Source organism: Eptatretus burgeri, chromosome 5, assembly GCF_056783735.1.
Source record: "Eptatretus burgeri isolate ZD-2024b chromosome 5, Ebu_testis_v1, whole genome shotgun sequence".
NCBI lineage: Eukaryota > Metazoa > Chordata > Myxini > Myxiniformes > Myxinidae > Eptatretus > Eptatretus burgeri.
In genome coordinates, this window is record NC_140965.1 from 3,091,717 (window position 1) to 3,114,600 (window position 22,884).

General features: G+C 41.8%; 1 protein-coding gene across 1 annotated transcript in view; it reads right to left on the reverse strand.

Moving 5' to 3' along the window:
* LOC147025711 (carbonic anhydrase 14-like) overlaps positions 1–22,884 on the reverse strand; it is a 59,275-nt gene that overhangs the window by 12,825 nt on the left and 23,566 nt on the right. The window contains exons 3-5 of the mRNA XM_085880403.1: positions 18,224–18,397; positions 10,053–10,201; positions 2,165–2,257 (exon numbers count right to left, since the gene is read on the reverse strand). Of these exons, the coding sequence (XP_085736529.1) occupies positions 2,165–2,257; positions 10,053–10,201; positions 18,224–18,397 (416 nt within the window). The remainder of the gene's footprint in view (positions 1–2,164; positions 2,258–10,052; positions 10,202–18,223; positions 18,398–22,884) is intronic.

Sequence of the window (22,884 nt, forward strand, 5' to 3'; positions counted from 1 at the left end):
ACTTACTGACTCGTGAACCAATAGGAGCAAGGGAAGCAAGAAGTTGGGAGTTGGGGTCGGGGCACGGAGAGGAATCAAAATCAGTCATATTTGCGTACGAAATATATTGTTGCAAATTCGCGCCCGCCGGCATGCGAGCGGCCACGTAACTCGAATCGCGGCATGTCGCCCACCGGACGGACAATTCTGTCGTGACCCTCTCGGACTAACGCTGGGAACTAGTCACGGGTGGGCCTTTCGGCCTCACCACGATCGTGCCAATCGGCCCCCCGCGTGGGATAGGGTTGTTCGCCAAATTCGACCTACCTAAGTACCCACACGGAGGGTAGACCGGGCGATCGCACCTCGCCGTAGGTCGACTCCGGACACGGGCCACTTTAAGCGACCCGTTCCGTACTATCGGGATAACCGAGCGGTGTTATCGTCAACCTCGACGGTTCCGATTAATTATCGGGCGTATTTAGCCCACTACCAACCCTTTACGTGAGGTAAGATGGAGATTCAATTAAAGAAAAGACGAAGCGAAACAGGAAAAACAGTTCAACATAAGGCACATTTATTCCACGGCACACGGAAAGCACACATACACAATTACAACAATTATGCACCAAAAGCAATTGCAACAAAAGAAACACAACAATGCAGATCTACTACCGACCACGCGAGCACACGGCAACACTTACACAGTTTTACTTTACAGACGGCGCCGACAACACATATACTCAAAAGCAAAAGAAAAGGGCCACCCTCAACGACAAGGGGACAGACGGGCCTGTGGGCCGCGAGACCGGGTGGAGCCTACCCGTCTTGTGATGAGCCGCAAAATGTGGCGGCGGTGCCCCGACTCCGCGCTCCTCCGCGGGATTCGTTGGCACTGCTTGGAATGGTGTGGGAAAGGGGTCCCCTTTCCGCACTATCTCAGCGCGGGGGGAAAAAGGGGGGAATTGTTGATGCTCTGGGGAAAGAGGATAGCTGGCTTGCTTGGGTCCCGTGATGAGCGACTCCACTGCGACCTCGACCGCGCTCCCAGCTTCGCCTCTCTGCAGCTCCCCGACAGACTCCGAACCCCGACAGACCGACTCTCCTCCAGACCCGTCTTGACTGCTGCTGCCACACTCCGCCACTGCCACACTTCTCCAACTCGCCTTGACTCTTCTCCAACTCCCTTGACCGAAAAACTCTCTGCCGCTGCCACAATTCTCCAACTCGCCCGAGCCCAAAAACTGACTGAATTCCCCCCTTCGCTCGGTGCTTTATAGTACGGCAGGAGAACCCATATGCAAATTTCTGGATCAGGATGAGCTCGGGGGCGGAGCCACGCTCGCCCATTGGACGAAGGAAAAGTGGGCGTGAACCTCCCCTGATCCTTGAATTTGCATATATCGATTCTCCTCCGATGCGCCTGGAGGCGGGGCCAAACCGCCCCGCGCTTGCTGATTGGACAGATCAGAAGTGGGCGTGTATCATTCCTGATCCGACTTCTCCTCGGAAAGGCCGCTTTTTGCACCCGCGGCTCGGCGCGTGTCCCGCACGAGGCCAGGACAGCCTGACGCTCGGCGTTCACAAGTGGTGCGGGAATGGCTGCAGAAGGAGAGGCGAAGGTGGTGGAGGGTTTAAAGTGGCGGTCCCTGGCCACGGTGACGCTTGGAATGGCGGTGATGCGATGGTTGCGGGATGGTGTGCTGTGAAGGTAAAGGTCGTGGCTGTTGGCGTTGTTGTTGTTGTGAAGCGGCGTTGCGGTTGGTGGTTGTTGTGTGATGGCGGTTGAGACGTGGTTGGTTCAAAATAAAGATAGAACAGAAAAACGGCTATCTCAAAGGGTCGCAGCCCGAATGAATCACATTTATTCCCTCTAAACAACGGGTTTGGGGCTAACTACACATGTACTTACAGAGATATCTCACCTACAGGACCTGAATGGTGGTTTGCGAATTTCCTCAACCACAACAATATACATGGTTCATACTTGCAATGAAGATTATTGTTTTACAACTCTTAACCACACATCATCTGTAGTTAGAAAAGCAAAGATGTTGCATTGAAAACCTTGCTGTTCAAACCCCCCTCTGACCCTTCCCCAACCCATTCATGTTCAGCAAGTAGTGAAACTCAGCACAACTGTGGGACAAGTGCAATTCCGCATGGAACTGGTGTACAAACTCACATCAATCCAGAAACCGAGCACAGCTAATCCATCTGGTTTACTCAAAGCCTGAGTGATGTCGCCATAGCTGGCTTTGTGATGGACGATGTGCAACTGGAGGAAGAACAAATGCAGAGGTTATCACATGTAACAGAAAATTAGAGATAGTGCAAGTCATTTCTGAGTACATGACTATATTACTGGGTTTAAGGTGACGTTAGTGAATGAGCAACCAGGAGGAAGAGGGATTATTTAAATTTTAACAATATTTGGTCCATTGTGGGAACGGTTCATTAGTTAAAACAGCAAGATGATTCACTTGTATCGGTAAAATGGGCCATGCCATCTCTCTTCAAGAAAATGCACCAAACCAAACTATAAAGGTGGGATGACATGGTACAGGACTTGGACTTTCATTCATTCATCCATAATGTGTGTACAACACCGGGCTGCTGGTTACATCATCACTGGTAGTGTAGCCACGTTGCAGTTGCTGTTGCAGTACCCCTCACAAGGATTGGGCCACCATCTCCACAGCACCTGATATCGATTCCACCTGGGAATACTTTCATCAAAGGCGACTTTCTTTCATGCACTGGTTCTTGGTGAGAGATCATACGGTACAGCGTTGGAATCCCAACACGAATGGTGGAACTCTGGTTTAGTGCCGAGTGCGATTGACATGGTCAGAATGATGTGTGGGGAAAATGAGACGAAGGAGATATTCTTGATGTACCCTTATGTCTTTCCTTTCCCAAACACAAGATGGCACAAGACGTGTATGATGTGCAGCAAGGGTTCGCACAAGAGAAGAAAGATTTATGGGATAACTTCGTGGGATTGTTAACCACAGGTATAGGTATAGAGCCATCTGTGGCCAGGTATAGAAGAGGTTTGCTCGCCATGGTCAAGGATGTTACAGTACATGATCAGCCATGTGGACACACTGTCTAATTCACAGAACAGCTGCTAAAGTAAAGTTATAGGAAGTGAGCCCCAAATGAGCACAGTGTTGCACAAGCTTACTTTGATAATGAACTTCACACCAGACTTGGTGGCATAATGGTTGAGGCGTCTGGTCAGAGTCTGGGAGATTGTTGTTCGTTCAAACACCACCCCTGCTGAGTCACATCAATGACGTTACAAATGGGACGTGCTGCTTCAAGGAAATACAAGGAAATCTAACACAGGTGGAGGCCATTCAGCCCATCATGCCTGCACGAACACCACACCAACCCATCCACACAAGATCCAAGGAAGAAATGCAAATTTTATAAATTTCTTATGATTGTTATTATTTTAATGTTTTGAATTTTTTTTATTATTTATACTTTTTCTTCTTCCCCACAGGGGAGGGTGCATGGGCTTGGTTAAAAACACACAACATCAACCTTGACTCCCCTTGACAAGACCCCCAGCAACACTCCACACACAATCACCCATCAATGCTCAAACTACATAAAAGTTTTATGACCATCCCCATACCCCTCTATCTCCATAACTATCAGATACCTATCTAATTCCAATTTAAACTTATCTACTGTTTCTGCTGCCACTAACTTTCCAGGGAGACCATTCCATGCATTAACTACTCTGAGTGAAAGTCCCCTTCCTTACGACCGTCTTAACTCTCCTCTTTTTTACTATCAGGTTATGGCCCCTGGTTTTGTCACTGTCTACTCTGTTGAACAATTCATCTGCACTTATTTTATCTCTACCTTTCATTATCTTAAACATCTCTATCATATCTCCTCGTAACCACCTCCTTTCTAGTGTGTAAAGCCCTGTCTCCTTCAGCCGCTCCTCATAGCTGAGTCGAGCTCAGCCCAGAATCGACCTCGTAACCCTGCACTGAACCCTCTCTATGGCATCTATGTTCTTCCTGAGTTGTGGTGACCAGAACTGCACACAATATTCTACATGTTGCCCTCACTAAATTCCTGTGCAATGTTAACACCACCTCTTGATTTACAAATGACCCCCCCCCCCTTCGAATATAACCTAAAACCCGATTTGCTTTACCTGTAACTGCCTGGCACCATGCTGTCTGCTTACCTCCCGTATCTATTACCACCCCCAGATCCTTCTCCTGTGTGACACACTCCAAAATTACCCCTTACATCCTGTAATCTCAATTTTCATTGTTCTTTCCCATCCCCAACACTTTACACTTGCTCAGGTTAAATTACATCTGCCAATCTTTTGTCCAATCTGTACAAGTATCAATACTTTCCTTGTATTTGATCACCACCCTCTCTGCTATCCACCTCACCTCCAAGCTTTGTGTCATCTACAAATTTGGAAAGCTTATTCTTTACCCCATTATCCAAATCAGTGATGTAAATCGTGAATAGTAATGGTCCGAGTACCGATCCCTGAGGTAGCCCACGACTTACATCCTCCCAGCAAGACATCCTCCCACTCACAGCCACTCTTTGCTTTCTACCACTAAGCTAGTTTACAATCAAATTATCTACTTGACCAGCCACTCCACAATCCCTCACCTTGCCTAACAACCTTCGATGTGGTACCTTATCAAATACCTTCTTAAAGTCTTGATATACTATATCCACTGCCTTTCCTTCATCCACCCAATCAGACACTGCTTCATAGAACTCTAAAAGATTTGTGAAACGGGAACTACCTTTGGTAAACCCATGGTGACTTCCTTTAATTAGTTTGTATTTATTTAAATGGTTCCTCATCTGGTCCTTAATTAATGTCTCCAACACTTTCCCCACAACTGAAGTCAAACTAACAGGTCTATCATTTCCCAATTCTTCTCTGGATCCTTTCTTAAATAATTGTGTTACATTTGCTACTCTCCAATCCTCCGGTACCTGTCCTGACTCCAGTGAACTCGTGAAAATATCCCCTGAAGGATATCTAGTCTTCACAAAGATGACTGCATCATCTACGAGATGAAGGTCAGGGATCTTGACATTCCCAAACGATGCACCGCAGCTTAATATCTCTGACATCCTCGACAGAATACAGTCCACACAAGTGCTGAAAAGTGTGGGGGTCAGTACACACCCCTGACAAACTGCAGTAACAACTGGAAATGTCAGAGATGGTACCACCACATCTCACAGCACTCTCAATACCAGAGTATAGTTCAGACATCAGATGAATCAGTTTTGGTGGCACCACACGAAGACCAGGAATCCTCCAGAGGGCATCCCAATCCACTGAATCAAACGTTTTGTGGAGATCAACATAGGCTGCAAGCAGCCCCTGCCGAAACTCTCGTCTGCGTTTGGTGAGGATCCGAAGAGCAAGAATATGGTCAATCGTTGACCTCTTTGGTGTAAAGTGTTGACCTCTTACATGCACAGATTTATCCCCTCTCGTGTTCAGTTGTCTTACCCTTCCTCCCGCCCTTGGTTTACTGAAGCTTGTGGCGAGGCAGTTGTCCTGAAACAACTTGCCTTTGCCTCATGGAAAGCAAACCCAACTGAGGGCAATCTCAGTTCTTTCCACAAAGCTCGGAACAAGTGTGTATCTACCCTCAGGAGAGCCAGAAAACAACATCTTTCTCATCTCAAGTCTGAACTCTCAAACCTCTCTCTCCCTCCTCAAAATCCTGGTGGCGTTTAATCAAATCTGTTTCTGGTGTATATTCCCCCTCCATCCCCTCCCTTACCTCAAATGGCCGCACTGCTGATTCCACACGTGATAAAGCTGAATGTCTAAACTCGGTGTTTGCAGTTAAATCTTGTGTCCTAAACCCATCACTATCTCTACCCACTTTACCCAGTCGCACCCAACTGTCCCTGGACTCTGTATCCTTTTCTCCTGACAAGGTGGAGAGCTTGCTTTCAAACTTCGAGTCAGATTCTGCAACCGGTCCAGACGGCATCAGCCCACGTGTCCTCAAAGCCTGCTCTTCTGCTCTTGCTCACCCTCTCTCTGTTCTATTCACCCTCTCATTTGCCCAAGGTCATCTGCCATCTGCTTGGAAATCTGCTAACATCACTGCCCTGCATAAAAAAGGTGCAAAAACAGATCCCTGTAACTACAGACCAATCAGCCTTCTCCCAATCATCAGCAAGGTGATGGAATCCATCATCGCCTCAGATATGAAATCCTTCCTCTTCTCCAATGGCTTGATTTCCAATCATCAATTTGGTTTCAGACCAGGTCACTCTACCCTGGATATGCTGCTTCTGCTCTCCCATCAATGGATGGAGGTCCTCAATGCCAGACAGGAAATCCGAGCCGTATCCCTGGACATATCACGTGCTTTTGACACAGTCTGGCACCCTGCCCTACTCACCAAACTCTCTTCCCATGGTATTCAAGGCCATCTCCACTCATGGCTCGCAGACTTCCTCTCCTGTCGCAGTCAACGTGTGGCCCTAAATGGAGTTCTTTCATCCCCTCTTCCTGTGCAGGCTGGAGTTCCTCAAGGTAGCGTTCTGGGCCCTGTTCTTTTTCTGGTTTTCATCAATGATCTCTCGGACTCTCTGGAAAATCCTCTATTTCTCTTTGCTGACGACTCCACCCTCTGCCGTACCATCTGTCATCCCTCAGACCGGCAAGCAGCAGCTTCTTCACTCACTGCAGATCTGGATAAAATCACAAACTGGTCCAACACGTGGAACATGTCTTTCAATCCAGACAAATCTCACACTCTCACTATGTCTCTTCGAAAGGACCGTTTACAAAACCCCCCCATCCACTTTCTCAACAATCCTCTGGAAGAAGTCTTTTCTTTCAAGCTTCTAGGTCTCACTATCTGCCATGATCTTTCCTGGGAAAGTCACATTTCCAACCTCGCCTCAAAAGCCAGTCGCCGACTGGGAATCCTCCGTCGTGCTAAGTCCTTCCTCGGCCCTCTTGAGCTCCTGACCACTTACAAAGCTTTTGTCCATAGCCTGATGGAGTACTGCTCTCCCCTCTGGGCTGGTGCTCCTGCCTCCCACCTTTCTCGGCTTCACGCTGTCGAAACCAGGGCATTTAAGATCATCGGCATCTCCCGCAATGAAGCTGAGTCTTTGGGCCTCTCACTCAATCACCGCAGGTTGGTCGGTGGTCTTTCTGTCTTCTACCGACTCCTCTCCAGCCTTGCCCCCCCTGCTCTCTCTGCGATTTGTCCCGACCACATTTCCACAGGGCGCACAAGGTCCGCCAACAACCTCCTTCTGGTAAAACTACCAAAATCACGAATCACTGCTCATCTTCACTCTTTCATTCCTCTTTTTTCCCGCCTTTGGAATAAACTTCCTCACTCTATTCTTTCCCATTCTTTCCCTCCAGACTTTCCCTCCAGGCTTTCAAAACAGCTGTTCTCCACCACCTCTTATCTTCCCCCATCCAAATCCTCGATCTTTTCTACCCCCGATAATCCACCCAAGCCCACTTCCTTCATTTCTCCTGCTTTCCTTCCTGAAAGTCCCTGAAATGTCCATCTTCTCTTCGCCATGTTCCCTGTCCCATCCCCATCCCTCTCCCTTCCACAGTTCACCTAATGTGTCTGTTCCCCACTGTTTTGTCCCTTCCACTCCTGCCCCTCTTGTCTCATGCCTCCTTGCTGTGAGTTGTGTGTTAGCTCTCATACGAGCCTCGACCAAGGTATACAAAAAAAAAAAAAAAAAAGCCTGACTGCTCTGGATGCTGGTGCTCAAGCAGATTGTGGCGAACCCTATCAATAATTATCTGAGCAAAGACCTTGCCTGGCACTGACAGCAGCATCACCCCTCGGTAGTTGTTGTAGTCCTGGCAATCACCCTTCCCTTTCCAGAGAAGGACAACAAGGCCCCTCTTCCAGTCAGTTGAGATGATGCCTGTGTTCCAGGCAAAGCACAGAACTGCATGCAATGACACGAGTACAGCAGGTCCACCAGCCTTGAGAAGTTCAGCATGGACGCCACAGATCCCAGGAGCTTTACCCAAAAATCAACCAGTTCACCGCAGTCTGTTTCCACAAACATAGGTGAAGGTGGATCACAGTTGATTGGAGAGTCAGCAAAACGGATTGTAACATCCCTGACATCTAACTCTACAGCTGGTGGGTCAGCCTGGTACAGCCGCTCAAAGTAACCAGCCCAGCAAGCCTTCACTTCAAACTCATTTGTCAAGAGCCCATCACCCTCCACTCTCACTGCAGTACACCAAAGGATGGGCTTGGATGCACGCAATGAGCGAATTCCCTTGTAAGCAGGACAAGAATCAGTTGATCACAGGTGATGCTCTACCCCCCTCACAGATTCCTCACACATTGGCCTCCTTGTCCACTCTCAGCGCACGTACAGTTTTATGCCTGAACTCCCCGAATAGATCAGCTTTTTTTATGAAAACATTGTCGAGGCTCGTATGAGAGTTAACACACTACGAACAAGGGCGGCAGGAGACAGGAGAGACGGGAGAGGGAAGGACAAAACAATGGGGAACAGAGACATGAGGTGAATCTGTGGAAGGGAGAGGGATGGGGTGGGGAACACGGGGTAAACAAGATGGACACCACAAGGACTTTCAGGATCTGACACGACAGGGAATTTTTGGGAAGGAAGGCAGGGAATTTGAAGGAGGTTGGTTTGTGGTGGATTAAGGGGGTAGAAAACATTGTGGTTTTGGATAGGGGAAGATAGAGGTGGTGGTGAACAGCTGTTTTGAAGACCTGGAGGGAAGAATGGGATTGAACAAAGGGTGGGAGTTTATTCCAAAGGCGGGGAAAAAAGAGGAATGAAAGAGTGAAGATTTTTATAGTTTTTTGGGTAAATCCAATATGGCTGCCAAGCCATGTTACCTATGATGTCATATATGTGAACCTTTTGTTCCTCATGGATATGCGGTCAAACGTGTAAAGTTTCTCCTCAATCTGTTCAGCCACTTCAGAGAAGATATTTGAAGGTTTCTAAAAAAAAACAATATGGCTGCTGAATCACCTGACCGATGATGTCATCATTTTTTTTCTGTGAACCATTTTATTCCTAGATGTCCCTTAAAAATGTTCAGACTGATCAAATTAGCATTGTACATATGTAATTATGACGTCATAACGAAGGCACCTATGACGTCATAAAAAACTTCTTCCACATAAGGAGTACTTGCCGTGTGCCAAGTTTCATTTTTGTTCATGGTGCAGTTTCAGAGATACAGAGGCTCAAAGTTTTTCCGTTTTCCAACATGGCTGCCACACCACGTGACTTATAACTTCATAATTACCAATAAAACATTCTACATGGGTATTTGCTCCTTTTGTGAAAATTTCGTCTTTATCAGACAAGCGATTGTGGAGAAAAACACGAAAGTTCTGTACAGACAAACAAACAAACAAACGGACACAAATGCAATACCCTCTCCTCCGGTAAGGGTAATGATGAACAACATAATAAAATGAAAAGCGTACCTTGGCCTTAGGCCAAAGGTTATTTTGCCAAAAGACCTTGATTTGAGAGTTTCATTTTTTATGAAAAATCAGTTTTTTCGTCATGACGTCATCAAATGACGTCATAACGACGAAATTTTTATATATCTGAGAAACACTCTTCTCGGGCTTCAACTTCGACCTAAGGTGCTAACCATGACAGTCAAGGCCGATCGCCACCAAAAACTTTTCAGCTGAGCACCTATCGATATGCTATATATCCACCAAGTTTGGAGATGATCCAATAAAATTTACTCAAAAGCTAAGGGTTTCGTTGATTTTGATGTTTAACCTTCTGGTGACCTTCACCTTTGACCTTGACCTTAGAAATTTTGGGCGTCGAAAGCTATTGCGCTCACGAGTATACATGTCAAGTTTGAGAGCCATTGCTTTAGAACTGTGACTTAGAGAGCAAGTTGAAAGTTGAAAATCAATTGTAACAGACAAATATATAAATATATAAACAAAAAAACAAACAACCCGATCGAGTAACATATCTTGCTTTGGCAAGATAACAAGTAATTGTGAAAGAATAACCTCCATGGGTAGTTGAGTGTTATTCAGCTGATGCTCAGAACCTGCTGCAGTCCGATTTCCCCAGTGTAGATGGAACTGGTCGGCAATATATTCTCCGTCGAGGCCACCTCCATTCACGGTCAAGCTCTTGCCATTCAACAAAACCTGGACTATAACATGATATAGGCACAAGTACATTTAGAAAAAAATAAATTAATCAATGCAATTGATAAGTGACACTTCCCATCCCAACTTGTAATTTAAAAGTGTCCTTGCTTGAGGAATTTCTCAGATAAAGGTGAAATTAAACATCTCGAACATTCAAGGCTTTCACAATGACATTAGGGATGAAGTTTGTTCTATTATTGTGTGTTATCGCTGAAATGTGTGTAAGAGGGCTGTGGATGTTTCATGTGGAGAGTTAAATAATTCATGGTCGCATGACTAACTGTGTTACCACGATGGCCACTTTCATTGTTTTTGTGGGCGTATTTGTGTTTTTTAGACGTATTTGTGGTTTATCCGGGTTGTCATGTCTTTTTGTGGGAGTGGTCACGATTTTTCTGCATTTTCGTGTTGTTTTTTGCAGGTGTTTTCATGGCTTTTTTGTGGGAGTGGTCACGATTTTTCTGCATTTTCGTTTTGTTTTTTTTTTGGGGGTGTTTTCATGGTTTTTTCGTGGGAGTATTCGCGGTTTTTCTGCATTTTCGTGTTGTTTTTTTGGGGGTTTTTTCATGTTTTTTTGTGGGAATATTCGTGGTTTTTCTGCATTTTCGTGATGGTTTTTGGGGTGTTTCATGTTTTTTGTGGTAGTATTTGTGGTTTTTCTGCATTTTCATGTTGTTTTTTGGGTGTTTTCATGTTTTTTTGTGGGAGTACTCACGGTTTTTCTGCATTTTCATGAGGGTTTTTTGGGTGTTTTCATGTTTTTGTGGGAGTACTCACGGTTTTTCTGAATTTTCATGAGGGTTTTTTTGGGTGTTTTCATGGTTTTTTTTTGTGGGAGTATTCGCGGTTTTTCTGCATTTTCGTGTTGTTTTTTTGGAGTGGTTTAATGTTTTTTTGGGGGAGTGTTCACGTCTTTCTGCATTTTCGTGATGGCTTTTGAGGTGTTTTCATGCTTTTTTTGTGGGAATATTCGTGGTTTTTCTGCATTTTCGTGATGGTTTTGGGGTGTTTTCATGTTTTTTTGTGGGAATATTCGTGGTTTTCTGAATTTTCATGAGGGTTTTTGGGTGTTTTCATGGGTTTTTTGTGGGAATATTCGTGGTTTTTCTGCATTTTCATGAGGGTTTTTGGATGTGTTCTTGTTTTTGTGGGAGTACTCACGGTTTTTCTGAATTTTCACGAGGCCTTTTTGCGTGTTTCCATGGTTTTTTTGTGGGAGTATTCGCGGTTTTTCTGCATTTTCGTGTTGTTTTTTTGGAGTGTTTTAATGTTTTTTTGTGGGAGTATTCACGTTTTTCTGCATTTTCGTGATGGTTTTTGGGGTGTTTTCATGCTTTTTTTGTGGGAATATTCGTGGTTTTTCTGCATTTTCGTGATGGTTTTTGGGGTGTTTTCATGTTTTTTTGTGGGAATATTCGTGGTTTTTCTGAATTTTCATGAGGGTTTTTTGGGTGTTTTCATGGGTTTTTTTGTGGGAATATTCGTGGTTTTTCTGCATTTTCATGAGGGTTTTTTGGGTGTTTTCATGTTTTTGTGGGAGTACTCACGGTTTTTCTGAATTTTCACGAGGGTTTTTTGGGTGTTTTCATGGTTTTTTTTGTGGGAGTATTCGCGGTTTTTCTGCATTTTCGTGTTGTTTTTTTGGAGTGTTTTAATGTTTTTTTGTGGGAGTATTCACGTTTTTCTGCATTTTCGTGATGGTTTTTGGGGTGTTTCATGTTTTTTTGTGGGAATATTCGTGGTTTTTCTGCATTTTCGTGATGGTTTTTGGGGTGTTTCATGTTTTTTTTGTGGGAGTATTTGTGGTTTTTCTGCATTTTCGTGTTGTTTTTTGGGGTGTTTCATGTTTTTTTTGTGGGAGTATTTGTGGTTTTTCTGCATTTTCGTGTTGTTTTTTGGGTGTTTTAATGTTTTTTTGTCGGAGTATTCACGTTTTTCTGCATTTTCGTGATGGTTTTTGGGGTGTTTTCATGTTTTTTGTGGGAATATTCGTGGTTTTTCTGAATTTTCATGAGGGTTTTTTGGGTGTTTTCATGGGTTTTTTTTGTGGGAATATTCGTGGTTTTTCTGCATTTTCATGAGGGTTTTTTGGGTGTTTTCATGTTTTTGTGGGAGTACTCACGGTTTTTCTGAATTTTCACGAGGGTTTTTTGGGTGTTTTCATGGTTTTTTTTTGTGGGAGTATTCGCGGTTTTTCTGCATTTTCGTGTTGTTTTTTTGGAGTGTTTTAATTTTTTTTTTGTGGGAGTATTCACGTTTTTCTGCATTTTCGTGATGGTTTTTGGGGTGTTTCATGTTTTTTTGTGGGAATATTCGTGGTTTTTCTGCATTTTCGTGATGGTTTTAGGGGTGTTTCATGTTTTTTTTTTGTGGGAGTATTTGTGGTTTTTCTGCATTTTCGTGTTGTTTTTTGAGGTGTTTCATGTTTTTTTTGTGGGAGTATTTGTGGTTTTTCTGCATTTTCATGTTGTTTTTTGGGTGTTTTCATGTTTTTTTGTGGGAGTACTCACGGTTTTTCTGCATTTTCATGAGGGTTTTTTGGGTGTTTTCATGGTTTTTTTGTGGGAGTATTCGCGGTTTTTCTGCATTTTCGTGTTGTTTTTTTGGAGTGTTTTATTGTTTTTTTGTGGGAGTATTCGCGGTTTTTCTGCATTTTCGTGTTGTTTTTTTGGAGTGTTTTATTGTTTTTTTGTGGGAGTATTCACGTTTTTCTGCATTTTCCTGATGGTTTTTGGGGTGTTTTCATGTTTTTTTGTGGGAATATTCGTGGTTTTTCTGCATTTTCGTGATGGTTTTTGGGGTGTTTCATGTTTTTTTGTGGGAGTATTTGTGGTTTTTCTGCATTTTCGTGTTGTTTTTTGGGTGTTTTCTTGTTTTTTTTGTGGGAGTATTTGTGGTTTTTCTGCATTTTCGTGTTGTTTTTTGGGTGTTTTCATGTTTTTTTGTGGGAGTACTCACGGTTTTTCTGCATTTTCATGAGGGTTTTTTGGGTGTTTTCATGTTTTTGTGGGAGTACTCACGGTTTTTCTGAATTTTCATGAGGGTTTTTTTGGGTGTTTTCATGGTTTTTTTTTGTGGGAGTATTCGCGGTTTTTCTGCATTTTCGTGTTGTTTTTTTGGAGTGTTTTAATGTTTTTTTGTGGGAGTATTCACGTTTTTCTGCATTTTCCTGATGGTTTTTGGGGTGTTTTCATGTTTTTTTTGTGGGAATATTCGTGGTTTTTCTGCATTTTCATGAGGGTTTTTTGGGTGTTTTCATGTTTTTTGTGGGAGTACTCACGGTTTTTCTGCATTTTCGTGATGGTTTTTGGGGTGTTTTCATGTTTTTTTGTGGGAATATTCGTGGTTTTTCTGAATTTTCATGAGGGTTTTTTTGGGTGTTTTCATGGGTTTTTTTGTGGGAATATTCGTGGTTTTTCTGCATTTTCATGAGGGTTTTTTGGGTGTTTTCATGTTTTTGTGGGAGTACTCACGGTTTTTCTGAATTTTCACGAGGGTTTTTTGGGTGTTTTCATGGTTTTTTGTGGGAGTATTCGCGGTTTTTCTGCATTTTCGTGTTGTTTTTTGGAGTGTTTTAATGTTTTTTGTGGGAGTATTCACGTTTTTCTGCATTTTCGTGATGGTTTTGGGGTGTTTCATGTTTTTTGTGGGAATATTCGTGGTTTTTCTGCATTTTCGTGATGGTTTTTGGGGTGTTTCATGTTTTTTGTGGGAGTATTTGTGGTTTTTCTGCATTTTCGTGTTGTTTTTGGGGTGTTTCATGTTTTTTTGTGGGAGTATTTGTGGTTTTTCTGCATTTTCGTGTTGTTTTTTGGGTGTTTTAATGTTTTTTGTCGGAGTATTCACGTTTTTCTGCATTTTCCTGATGGTTTTGGGGTGTTTTCATGTTTTTTGTGGGAATATTCGTGGTTTTCTGCATTTTCATGAGGGTTTTTTGGGTGTTTTCATGTTTTTTGTGGGAGTACTCACGGTTTTTCTGCATTTTCGTGATGGTTTTGGGGTGTTTTCATGTTTTTTTGTGGGAATATTCGTGGTTTTTCTGAATTTTCATGAGGGTTTTTTGGGTGTTTTCATGGGTTTTTTTGTGGGAATATTCGTGGTTTTTCTGCATTTTCATGAGGGTTTTTTGGGTGTTTTCATGTTTTTGTGGGAGTACTCACGGTTTTTCTGAATTTTCACGAGGGTTTTTGGGTGTTTTCATGGTTTTTTTGTGGGAGTATTCGCGGTTTTTCTGCATTTTCGTGTTGTTTTTTGGAGTGTTTTAATGTTTTTTGTGGGAGTATTCACGTTTTTCTGCATTTTCGTGATGGTTTTTGGGGTGTTTCATGTTTTTTGTGGGAATATTCGTGGTTTTTCTGCATTTTCGTGATGGTTTTTGGGGTGTTTCATGTTTTTTGTGGGAGTATTTGTGGTTTTCTGCATTTTCGTGTTGTTTTTTGGGGTGTTTCATGTTTTTTGTGGGAGTATTTGTGGTTTTTCTGCATTTTCGTGTTGTTTTTTGGGTGTTTTAATGTTTTTTGTCGGAGTATTCACGTTTTTCTGCATTTTCGTGATGGTTTTTGGGGTGTTTTCATGTTTTTTGTGGGAATATTCGTGGTTTTTCTGAATTTTCATGAGGGTTTTTGGGTGTTTTCATGGGTTTTTTTTGTGGGAATATTCGTGGTTTTTCTGCATTTTCATGAGGGTTTTTGGGTGTTTTCATGTTTTTGTGGGAGTACTCACGGTTTTTCTGAATTTTCACGAGGGTTTTTGGGTGTTTTCATGGTTTTTTTTGTGGGAGTATTCGCGGTTTTTCTGCATTTTCGTGTTGTTTTTTGGAGTGTTTTAATTTTTTTTGTGGGAGTATTCACGTTTTTCTGCATTTTCGTGATGGTTTTTGGGGTGTTTCATGTTTTTTTGTTGGAATATGCGTGGTTTTTCTGGATTTTCGTGATGGTTTTTGGGGTGAATCATGTTTTTTTTGTGGGAGTATTTGTGGTTTGTCTGCATTTTGGTTTTGTTTTTTGAGGTGTTTCATGTTTTTTGTGGGAGTATTTGTGGTTTTTCTGCATTTTCATGTTGTTTTTTGGGTGTTTTCATGTTTTTTTGTGGGAGTACTCACGGTTTTCTGCATTTTCATGAGGGTTTTTGGGTGTTTTCATGGTTTTTTGTGGGAGTATTCGCGGTTTTTCTGCATTTTCGTGTTGTTTTTTTGGAGTGTTTTATTGTTTTTTGTGGGAGTATTCGCGGTTTTCTGCATTTTCGTGTTGTTTTTTGGAGTGTTTTATTGTTTTTTTGTGGGAGTATTCACGTTTTTCTGCATTTTCCTGATGGTTTTGGGGTGTTTTCATGTTTTTTGTGGGAATATTCGTGGTTTTTCTGCATTTTCGTGATGGTTTTTGGGGTCTTTCATGTTTTTTTGTGGGAGTATTTGTGGTTTTTCTGCATTTTCGTGTTGTTTTTTGGGTGTTTTCTTGTTTTTTTTGTGGGAGTATTTGTGGTTTTTCTGGATTTTCGTGTTGTTTTTTGGGTGTTTTCATGTTTTTTTGTGGGAGTACTCACGGTTTTTCTGCATTTTCATGAGGGTTTTTTGGGTGTTTTCATGTTTTTGTGGGAGTACTCACGGTTTTTCTGAATTTTCATGAGGGTTTTTTTGGGTGTTTTCATGGTTTTTTTGTGGGAGTATTCGCGGTTTTCTGCATTTTCGTGTTGTTTTTTGGAGTGTTTTAATGTTTTTTTGTGGGAGTATTCACGTTTTTCTGCATTTTCCTGATGGTTTTGGGGTGTTTTCATGTTTTTTGTGGGAATATTCGTGGTTTTTCTGCATTTTCATGAGGGTTTTTTGGGTGTTTTCATGTTTTTTGTGGGAGTACTCACGGTTTTTCTGCATTTTCGTGATGGTTTTTGGGGTGTTTTCATGTTTTTTTGTGGGAATATTCGTGGTTTTTCTGAATTTTCATGAGGGTTTTTTGGGTGTTTTCATGGGTTTTTTTGTGGGAATATTCGTGGTTTTTCTGCATTTTCATGAGGGTTTTTTGGGTGTTTTCATGTTTTTGTGGGAGTACTCACGGTTTTTCTGAATTTTCACGAGGGTTTTTTGGGTGTTTTCATGGTTTTTTTTGTGGGAGTATTCGCGGTTTTTCTGCATTTTCGTGTTGTTTTTTTGGAGTGTTTTAATGTTTTTTTGTGGGAGTATTCACGTTTTTCTGCATTTTCGTGATGGTTTTTGGGGTGTTTCATGTTTTTTTGTGGGAATATTCGTGGTTTTTCTGCATTTTCGTGATGGTTTTTGGGGTGTTTCATGTTTTTTTTGTGGGAGTATTTGTGGTTTTTCTGCATTTTCGTGTTGTTTTTTGGGGTGTTTCATGTTTTTTTGTGGGAGTATTTGTGGTTTTTCTGCATTTTCGTGTTGTTTTTTGGGTGTTTTAATGTTTTTTTGTCGGAGTATTCACGTTTTTCTGCATTTTCGTGATTCTTTTTGGGGTTTTTTCATGTTTTTTTGTGAGAATATTCGTGTTTTTTCTGAATTTCCATGAGGCTTTTTTGGGTTTTTTCATGGGTTTTTTTGTGGGAATATTCTTAGTTTTTCTGCATTTTCATGAGGGTTTTTGGGTGTTTTCATGTTTTTGTGGGAGTACTCACGGTTTTCTGAATTTTCACGAGGGTTTTTGGGTGTTTTCATGGTTTTTTTTGTGGGAGTATTCGCGGTTTTTCTGCATTTTCGTGTTGTTTTTTTGGAGTGTTTTAATGTTTTTTTGTGGGAGTATTCACGTTTTTCTGCATTTTCGTGATGGTTTTTGGGGTGTTTTCATGTTTTTTTTGTGGGAGTATTCGCGGTTTTTCTGCATTTTCGTGTTGTTTTTTTGGAGTGTTTTAATGTTTTTTTGTGGGAGTACTCACGGTTTTTCTGCATTTTCGTGATGGTTTTTGGGGTGTTTTGATGTTTTTTTTGTGGGAGTATTCATGGTTTTTCTGCATTTTCGTGTTGTTCTTTGGAGTGTTTTAATGTTTTTTTGTGGGAGTATTCACGTTTTTCTGCATTTTCGTGATGGTTTTTGGGGTGTTTTCATGTTTTTTTTGTGGGAGTATTCGCAGTTTTTCCACATTTTACGTTGTTTTTTGGGTGTTTTCATGTTTTTTTGTGGGAGTATTCATGGTTTTTCTGCATTTTCGTGGGGTTTTTTTGCATATTCGTGGTTTTTCTGCATACCTATCCCCCATTTTGTCATTGAAACAATGCCCTGACATTTGCGAGATTGACATTTGCGGCATTTTCTAGGAATGTATCCCCCCCCCCCCCCCAATTGGCAGGGTCCGACAGTACAATAAATATTGTACAATCCATCTCAGCTGTAACACGATTCATAGTGGCAAAGACTTCAAGACAGCTGTTCACTATCATCTCAGATGAGCCCCCATCCAAAACTATGATCTTTTATACCCCTGGTAACCCCCCACGCCACCTTGTGGCTGTATCCATCTTATTCACCTGCTGTGTCCTTCCCGGCCCCTCATTCTTACCCCCATCCCTTATTTGTCCAGGTCTCCCTCCATTTTGTCGCTCAACCCCGCTGTTGGTGTGTCCATCTCTTTCCACTGTTCCTTTTGTTTTGTTACATCTGGATCCATTCTATGTTCTAGCTCTTCCACGAGCCTCGATATTGTGGACAAAAGCAAGAGCACAAGCCTGGAGCTCTTGAGAGAAACACCATTTTAACAACCTTGTGCATATGCAATTAAAAAGCAAACAGATGTGGGAAGGAGTAATTGGGATCAACATTAAGCTGATTTTTCAGACTAATAATTACTATACTGAGTCAGGGCCTGAAGATAGATTGGGAAAACTGGTGTTTGTCACATTAGACAAAAGCTGAACTTGTTTGAAAATTATCCTTGAGTGATCTTGTGAGTGAAATTTTTCTGCCTATATAGCATTCTCACATACAGTAGTTAAATATAACTTCTGGCTCACATTGGCAATATTTCGATCACAAAAAACGTTCAGATATTATGACATTGTGTTTGAAACAAAACAAGAATCCTACCTGTGTACCCATTGTAGACCATTTGCACGTCACTTAAGATCTCATCGTAGCCCTCGAACATGAAGTTATCGAGACTTCTGTTCACTTTGGTGGAGCGTGTATCAATGTTGATGGGAGATTGAGATTTTCCCTTGCATTTGGGGTATTGGTCTCCCCAATGGTCTACATCATGTTCTACAAAGATCGGCATGGAGAGTATTAAAGGAATTGAAAACATATTACATTCTTCTTGTTTATTTTAAAATGATACATGCTGCCTCCTTGCTTGACGCTCAGCATTTGGAGAAGATAGAACATATACAAACAACCGTAGGTTGGCAACTATTGCACAGGCTGGGTGGGTCTACTGTCCTCCTCCTGCATTTAAGTTTAAAGGTCCCCTGACATGCAAAACTTTCTTGTTATTTATATATTAACTTGGCCTTCCAAGTGAAGAAATCACCCATGTTTTTTTTTTTAATCAAAAATGGGATAATTAGAGCAATATTTCGATAATTTCTGGAGCTATTCACAACTTGCTATGCCCCGCCCCTAAAAAAATTGACTTCAGCGAATCGCAGCGTGACGTCACATACAGTAACTCGCACAGAGTGGATTGACTCTAGAATTGAGATGTTGCGCACGCCTTCATATGGAATAGGCAAAGCCGAGAAGCGAACGTAGAATTCTTCTTACATTCGCTTCTTAAATATATCAAACTAAACAGTCTTTTTGAAATGAAATAATAAATATTACCTTAACATTCCCTTCACAACAACAACTACACCGCCGAGAACAGGATCTCATCTGAAAACATTCATATTATCTCAACCTTTTCCCTCAACATTACCTTCACAACAACCACTACACCGCCAAGAACAGGATCTCCTCTGAAAAAAAAAATATTACCTCAACATTACCTTCACAACAACAACTACACCGCCTTGAACAGGATCTCATCTGAAAAAAATAAATATTACCTCAACATTACCTTCACAACAACAACTACACCGCCTTGAACAGGATCTCATCTGAAAAAAATAAATATTACCTCAACAATACCTTCAGAACAACAACTACACCGCCGAGAACAGGATCTCATCTGAAAAAATTCATATTATCTCAACCTTTTCCCTCAACATTACCTTCACAACAACCACTACACTGCCAAGAACAGGATCTCATCTGAAAAAAATAAATATTACCTCAACATTACCTTCACAACAACAACTACACCGTCTTGAACAGGATCTCATCTAAAAAAAATAAATACTAGAAGCGAACGTAGTATTCTTCTTACATTCGCTTCTGACTTTACCTACAACTTGTTCACAACTGTGTACGCAATTTCCGGTTACTTCGGCCTGGATTCGGGATCAGCGATCAAATAACGTAAATCATGATTAAAAATTATTTTTTGATGATGCGGGAGATATCTTTATTAAAATCAGTGGAAGAAATATACACCATGTCTGATATTATTTGGGTCTTTCATGTCTCCGATGATGCCTTTATCTCCTGGCATTCATTATTCCCCATGACAAAAACCGGAAACAAAAAAAAAACCAGAAGCAAAAAAAAACGGAAGCAAAAGGGTCATCGCCAACCACACGGATTCCAAATTGCTAGGGGTATTGTGTTGTTGTTGTTGTTGTTTCCTATTCTCTCATGTGCACGCGTTAAGTAATATTCACAAGATAGAAATAAAACCCAATCGTGTTTATACACCGCACAGCGTTTTAAAAAAAACCGGAAGCAAAATGGTCATAGCCAACGACACGGATTCCAAATTGCCAGGGTATTGTGTTGTTGTTGTTGTTGTTTCCTATTCTCTCATGTGCACGCGTTAAGTATTAAGCTCACTGCATTCGCTATAAAGTACGTACAAATGCATTTTGCACATGTTAGTGCAATCTCTGTGATCGTCTTAATTCCAGTAATTGTTTCGCGAAAGTTTTAAATAGTTGTAGCCGTACTTTCGAAAATGCCTGCAAGATGTATCGTAGCAGGATGCAGCAATACAAGCAAAGACGGTGTAAGCCTTCATGTATTCCCGAAAGATGATAATCGTCGGAGAATATGGACATCCAAAGTGAAGTTGACGAGGGGAAACAGGAAAGGCCCCAGCGACACGAGCGTCATTTGCAGCGCCCACTTCGAAGACAGTGACTTTGATCACGGGCTCTATTCATCCCTCTATTCATCCCTCTATTCATCCCAACCCCTCATTCTTCACACACAGAGACAAGAAATTCTGCTTCTGAGCTGTGTACGCACAACAATCACGAGGCAATTATTTATCCCTTTACTACCTTGTCGTAGTCGTATACAAATCCAATACATGTATGCACAATAAAGGGCTATACCATGTACACAAAATATTAAATGTGACTGTTGAAGCTTTCCATTAAAAAAAAAAAATTACAGGGACATACAAGTAAAATACTAACGATTAATATTGCATCATTTCAAGGTGCAAGGAGATAATTTTAAAATCAAACAATGTGAAAAACCTGCACCCACATTTTGCAGCTTATTGAATTGTTCGTTGAAACCAGCCTGCTGGGATAGGTACGATTCCACATACATGCAAGCCAGGTATGGCTGCACTCGACATACATGGGTTTATTCTAAAGTGAAGGTACTGCTTCCATTGGCTTGCTATTCATTAATATTTCGCCAAAATGCTGTAATAAAAGAAAAGGGAAAAAAATGTTTGCACAACTATGAAAGACAAATTTATCTGTCCTATTACACGGCCTCATAGCCTCGGGACTCTTACGCATTGACTTATACATTGTGTGCATGCGAATACAAGTTACTTGTCAACTCTGGAGTCTAGACTAGGCCGATAAATCTGTCGTTCATCCGACTAATTCGATAAATCCATCGTCCGTCCGACTAGGCCGATAAATCCGTTGTCCGTCCGACTAATCCAATAAATCCATCGTCCGTCCGACTAGGCCGAGAAATCTGACGTGCTGTAGCTTTATTTTATTATTCTCTTTTCTTCATTGTTTTCTACTGGCGCGACATGACGACAGTAGGAATAAAATAAATAAAGATGCAACAGAACATCAGATTTATCGGACTACTCTAGACAATTGTATCGCAAGGTGTGTTCTGCACACAAGTTTTCATTGTATCCGGACAGCAAGATTGCTTCGTTTTATGCGTGGAGAGATACGGCCGATGACATGGGCCGGCCTTGTTTGTGATTAATTCGCCGCAAAGCAACATGTCCGCTGCACTGCGCTGGTCACGTCACCTCACTTAAATATTTCTGATATCGAGCAGTATGCAAGTCGAATTTACATTATTGAATTACGACTAGGATTTAGTCTAACCAGTTGTTATTTCCGAGTCTTCCTTCGATGCCCTCCCGATCATCATGAACTCCGCAAATTTCATCGCCATTTTTCTCTGCTTGTCCTGCTTCGGGCTCGAACTGGTAAGGCCGTACTTCATTTCCAGCTGCCTGAACTTCACCTCCCGCGACTACGTTATCCGACAATTCTCCATGTGATTCAGACCAAAATCCTTCATTTCTCTCAAACTCACTGTCGCTACCAGACAAATCAAAGTCCATGTCATCCATTATTCAAAACCAAATGTTTGATTTTTTTTTAAAGCAGAAATGAACGAAGCGTTTGAGTCGACCAATCGAATGTGGAAACATACAGAAAGCCAATAGAATCATGTAGACCACCAACCCGAGTAATTTACGTGCAGCCTTTGTCATCCTGAAGTTGACATCATGTGGGTTACGCCTCTTTCAGGAGAATTTTTAGGGGCGTTCCCGAAGAGGTTTGTTTTTTTAATTTTACATTTTACAGAATGAGTATTGTGAAAAAACATTGTCAGATCTGAAATCACGATGAAAAACTCCTCTAGGACTTATATATAAATGAAATTTCAGTACTTTGCATGTCAGGGGACCTTTAAGGGAGCTCATATTAACCAGAATCAGTGGTGTCCACTATGACGTCCACTTTGAGTCTGAGAAGTTGGCAGTTCAAACCCAATCCCGACCGATTAACATCATACCAAAGAATACATATCAAAATGGTACTTGTGTGATTTGCTGCTTCCTTAACACTCAGAATTTAAAAAGGATAAGAGTATGGACAAACAACTATACATTTGCAGGCTTAATGGGCCTAATGATGTCCTCCTGCATGGATATTCCTTATAAGGGAACCCATTGTAATCAATTGTAGATGAAGAGAGGTATGTATGTACAGTATTGGTCCTCAATTATTGATGTACACTCTCAATGACTGAAGGGAGACACATCTTAAGTGTATTTAAGATTCAATTAAATGTTTAATGGACACCTGTGCAACGTAGATAGATGTGATCATGTCATCAAGATGACCACTATGTGTGCACCACGGTCTCATGTCATCCTCTATCCCAACCTGTGATCTTTTCCAATGCAATTGATCCTGCTTAACCCAATCTGTTTGTACTTGCAGGTAACTCTGTTACCTCCCCTGCCCTCGGTCTCCTCGTTTTCTTTTGGCTCCTCGTTTCCTTGCTTGTTTTGTCTAATGGCTCCACAACCGTGGCTCCACAACCCCACTCTCAGGACAAATTGTCCTTTTACCTTATATCATCGTGCCCTTCTATCAGTTAGAATCTTATCTTGTATTCAAAACATGTGAGACTGTTCATCAGCG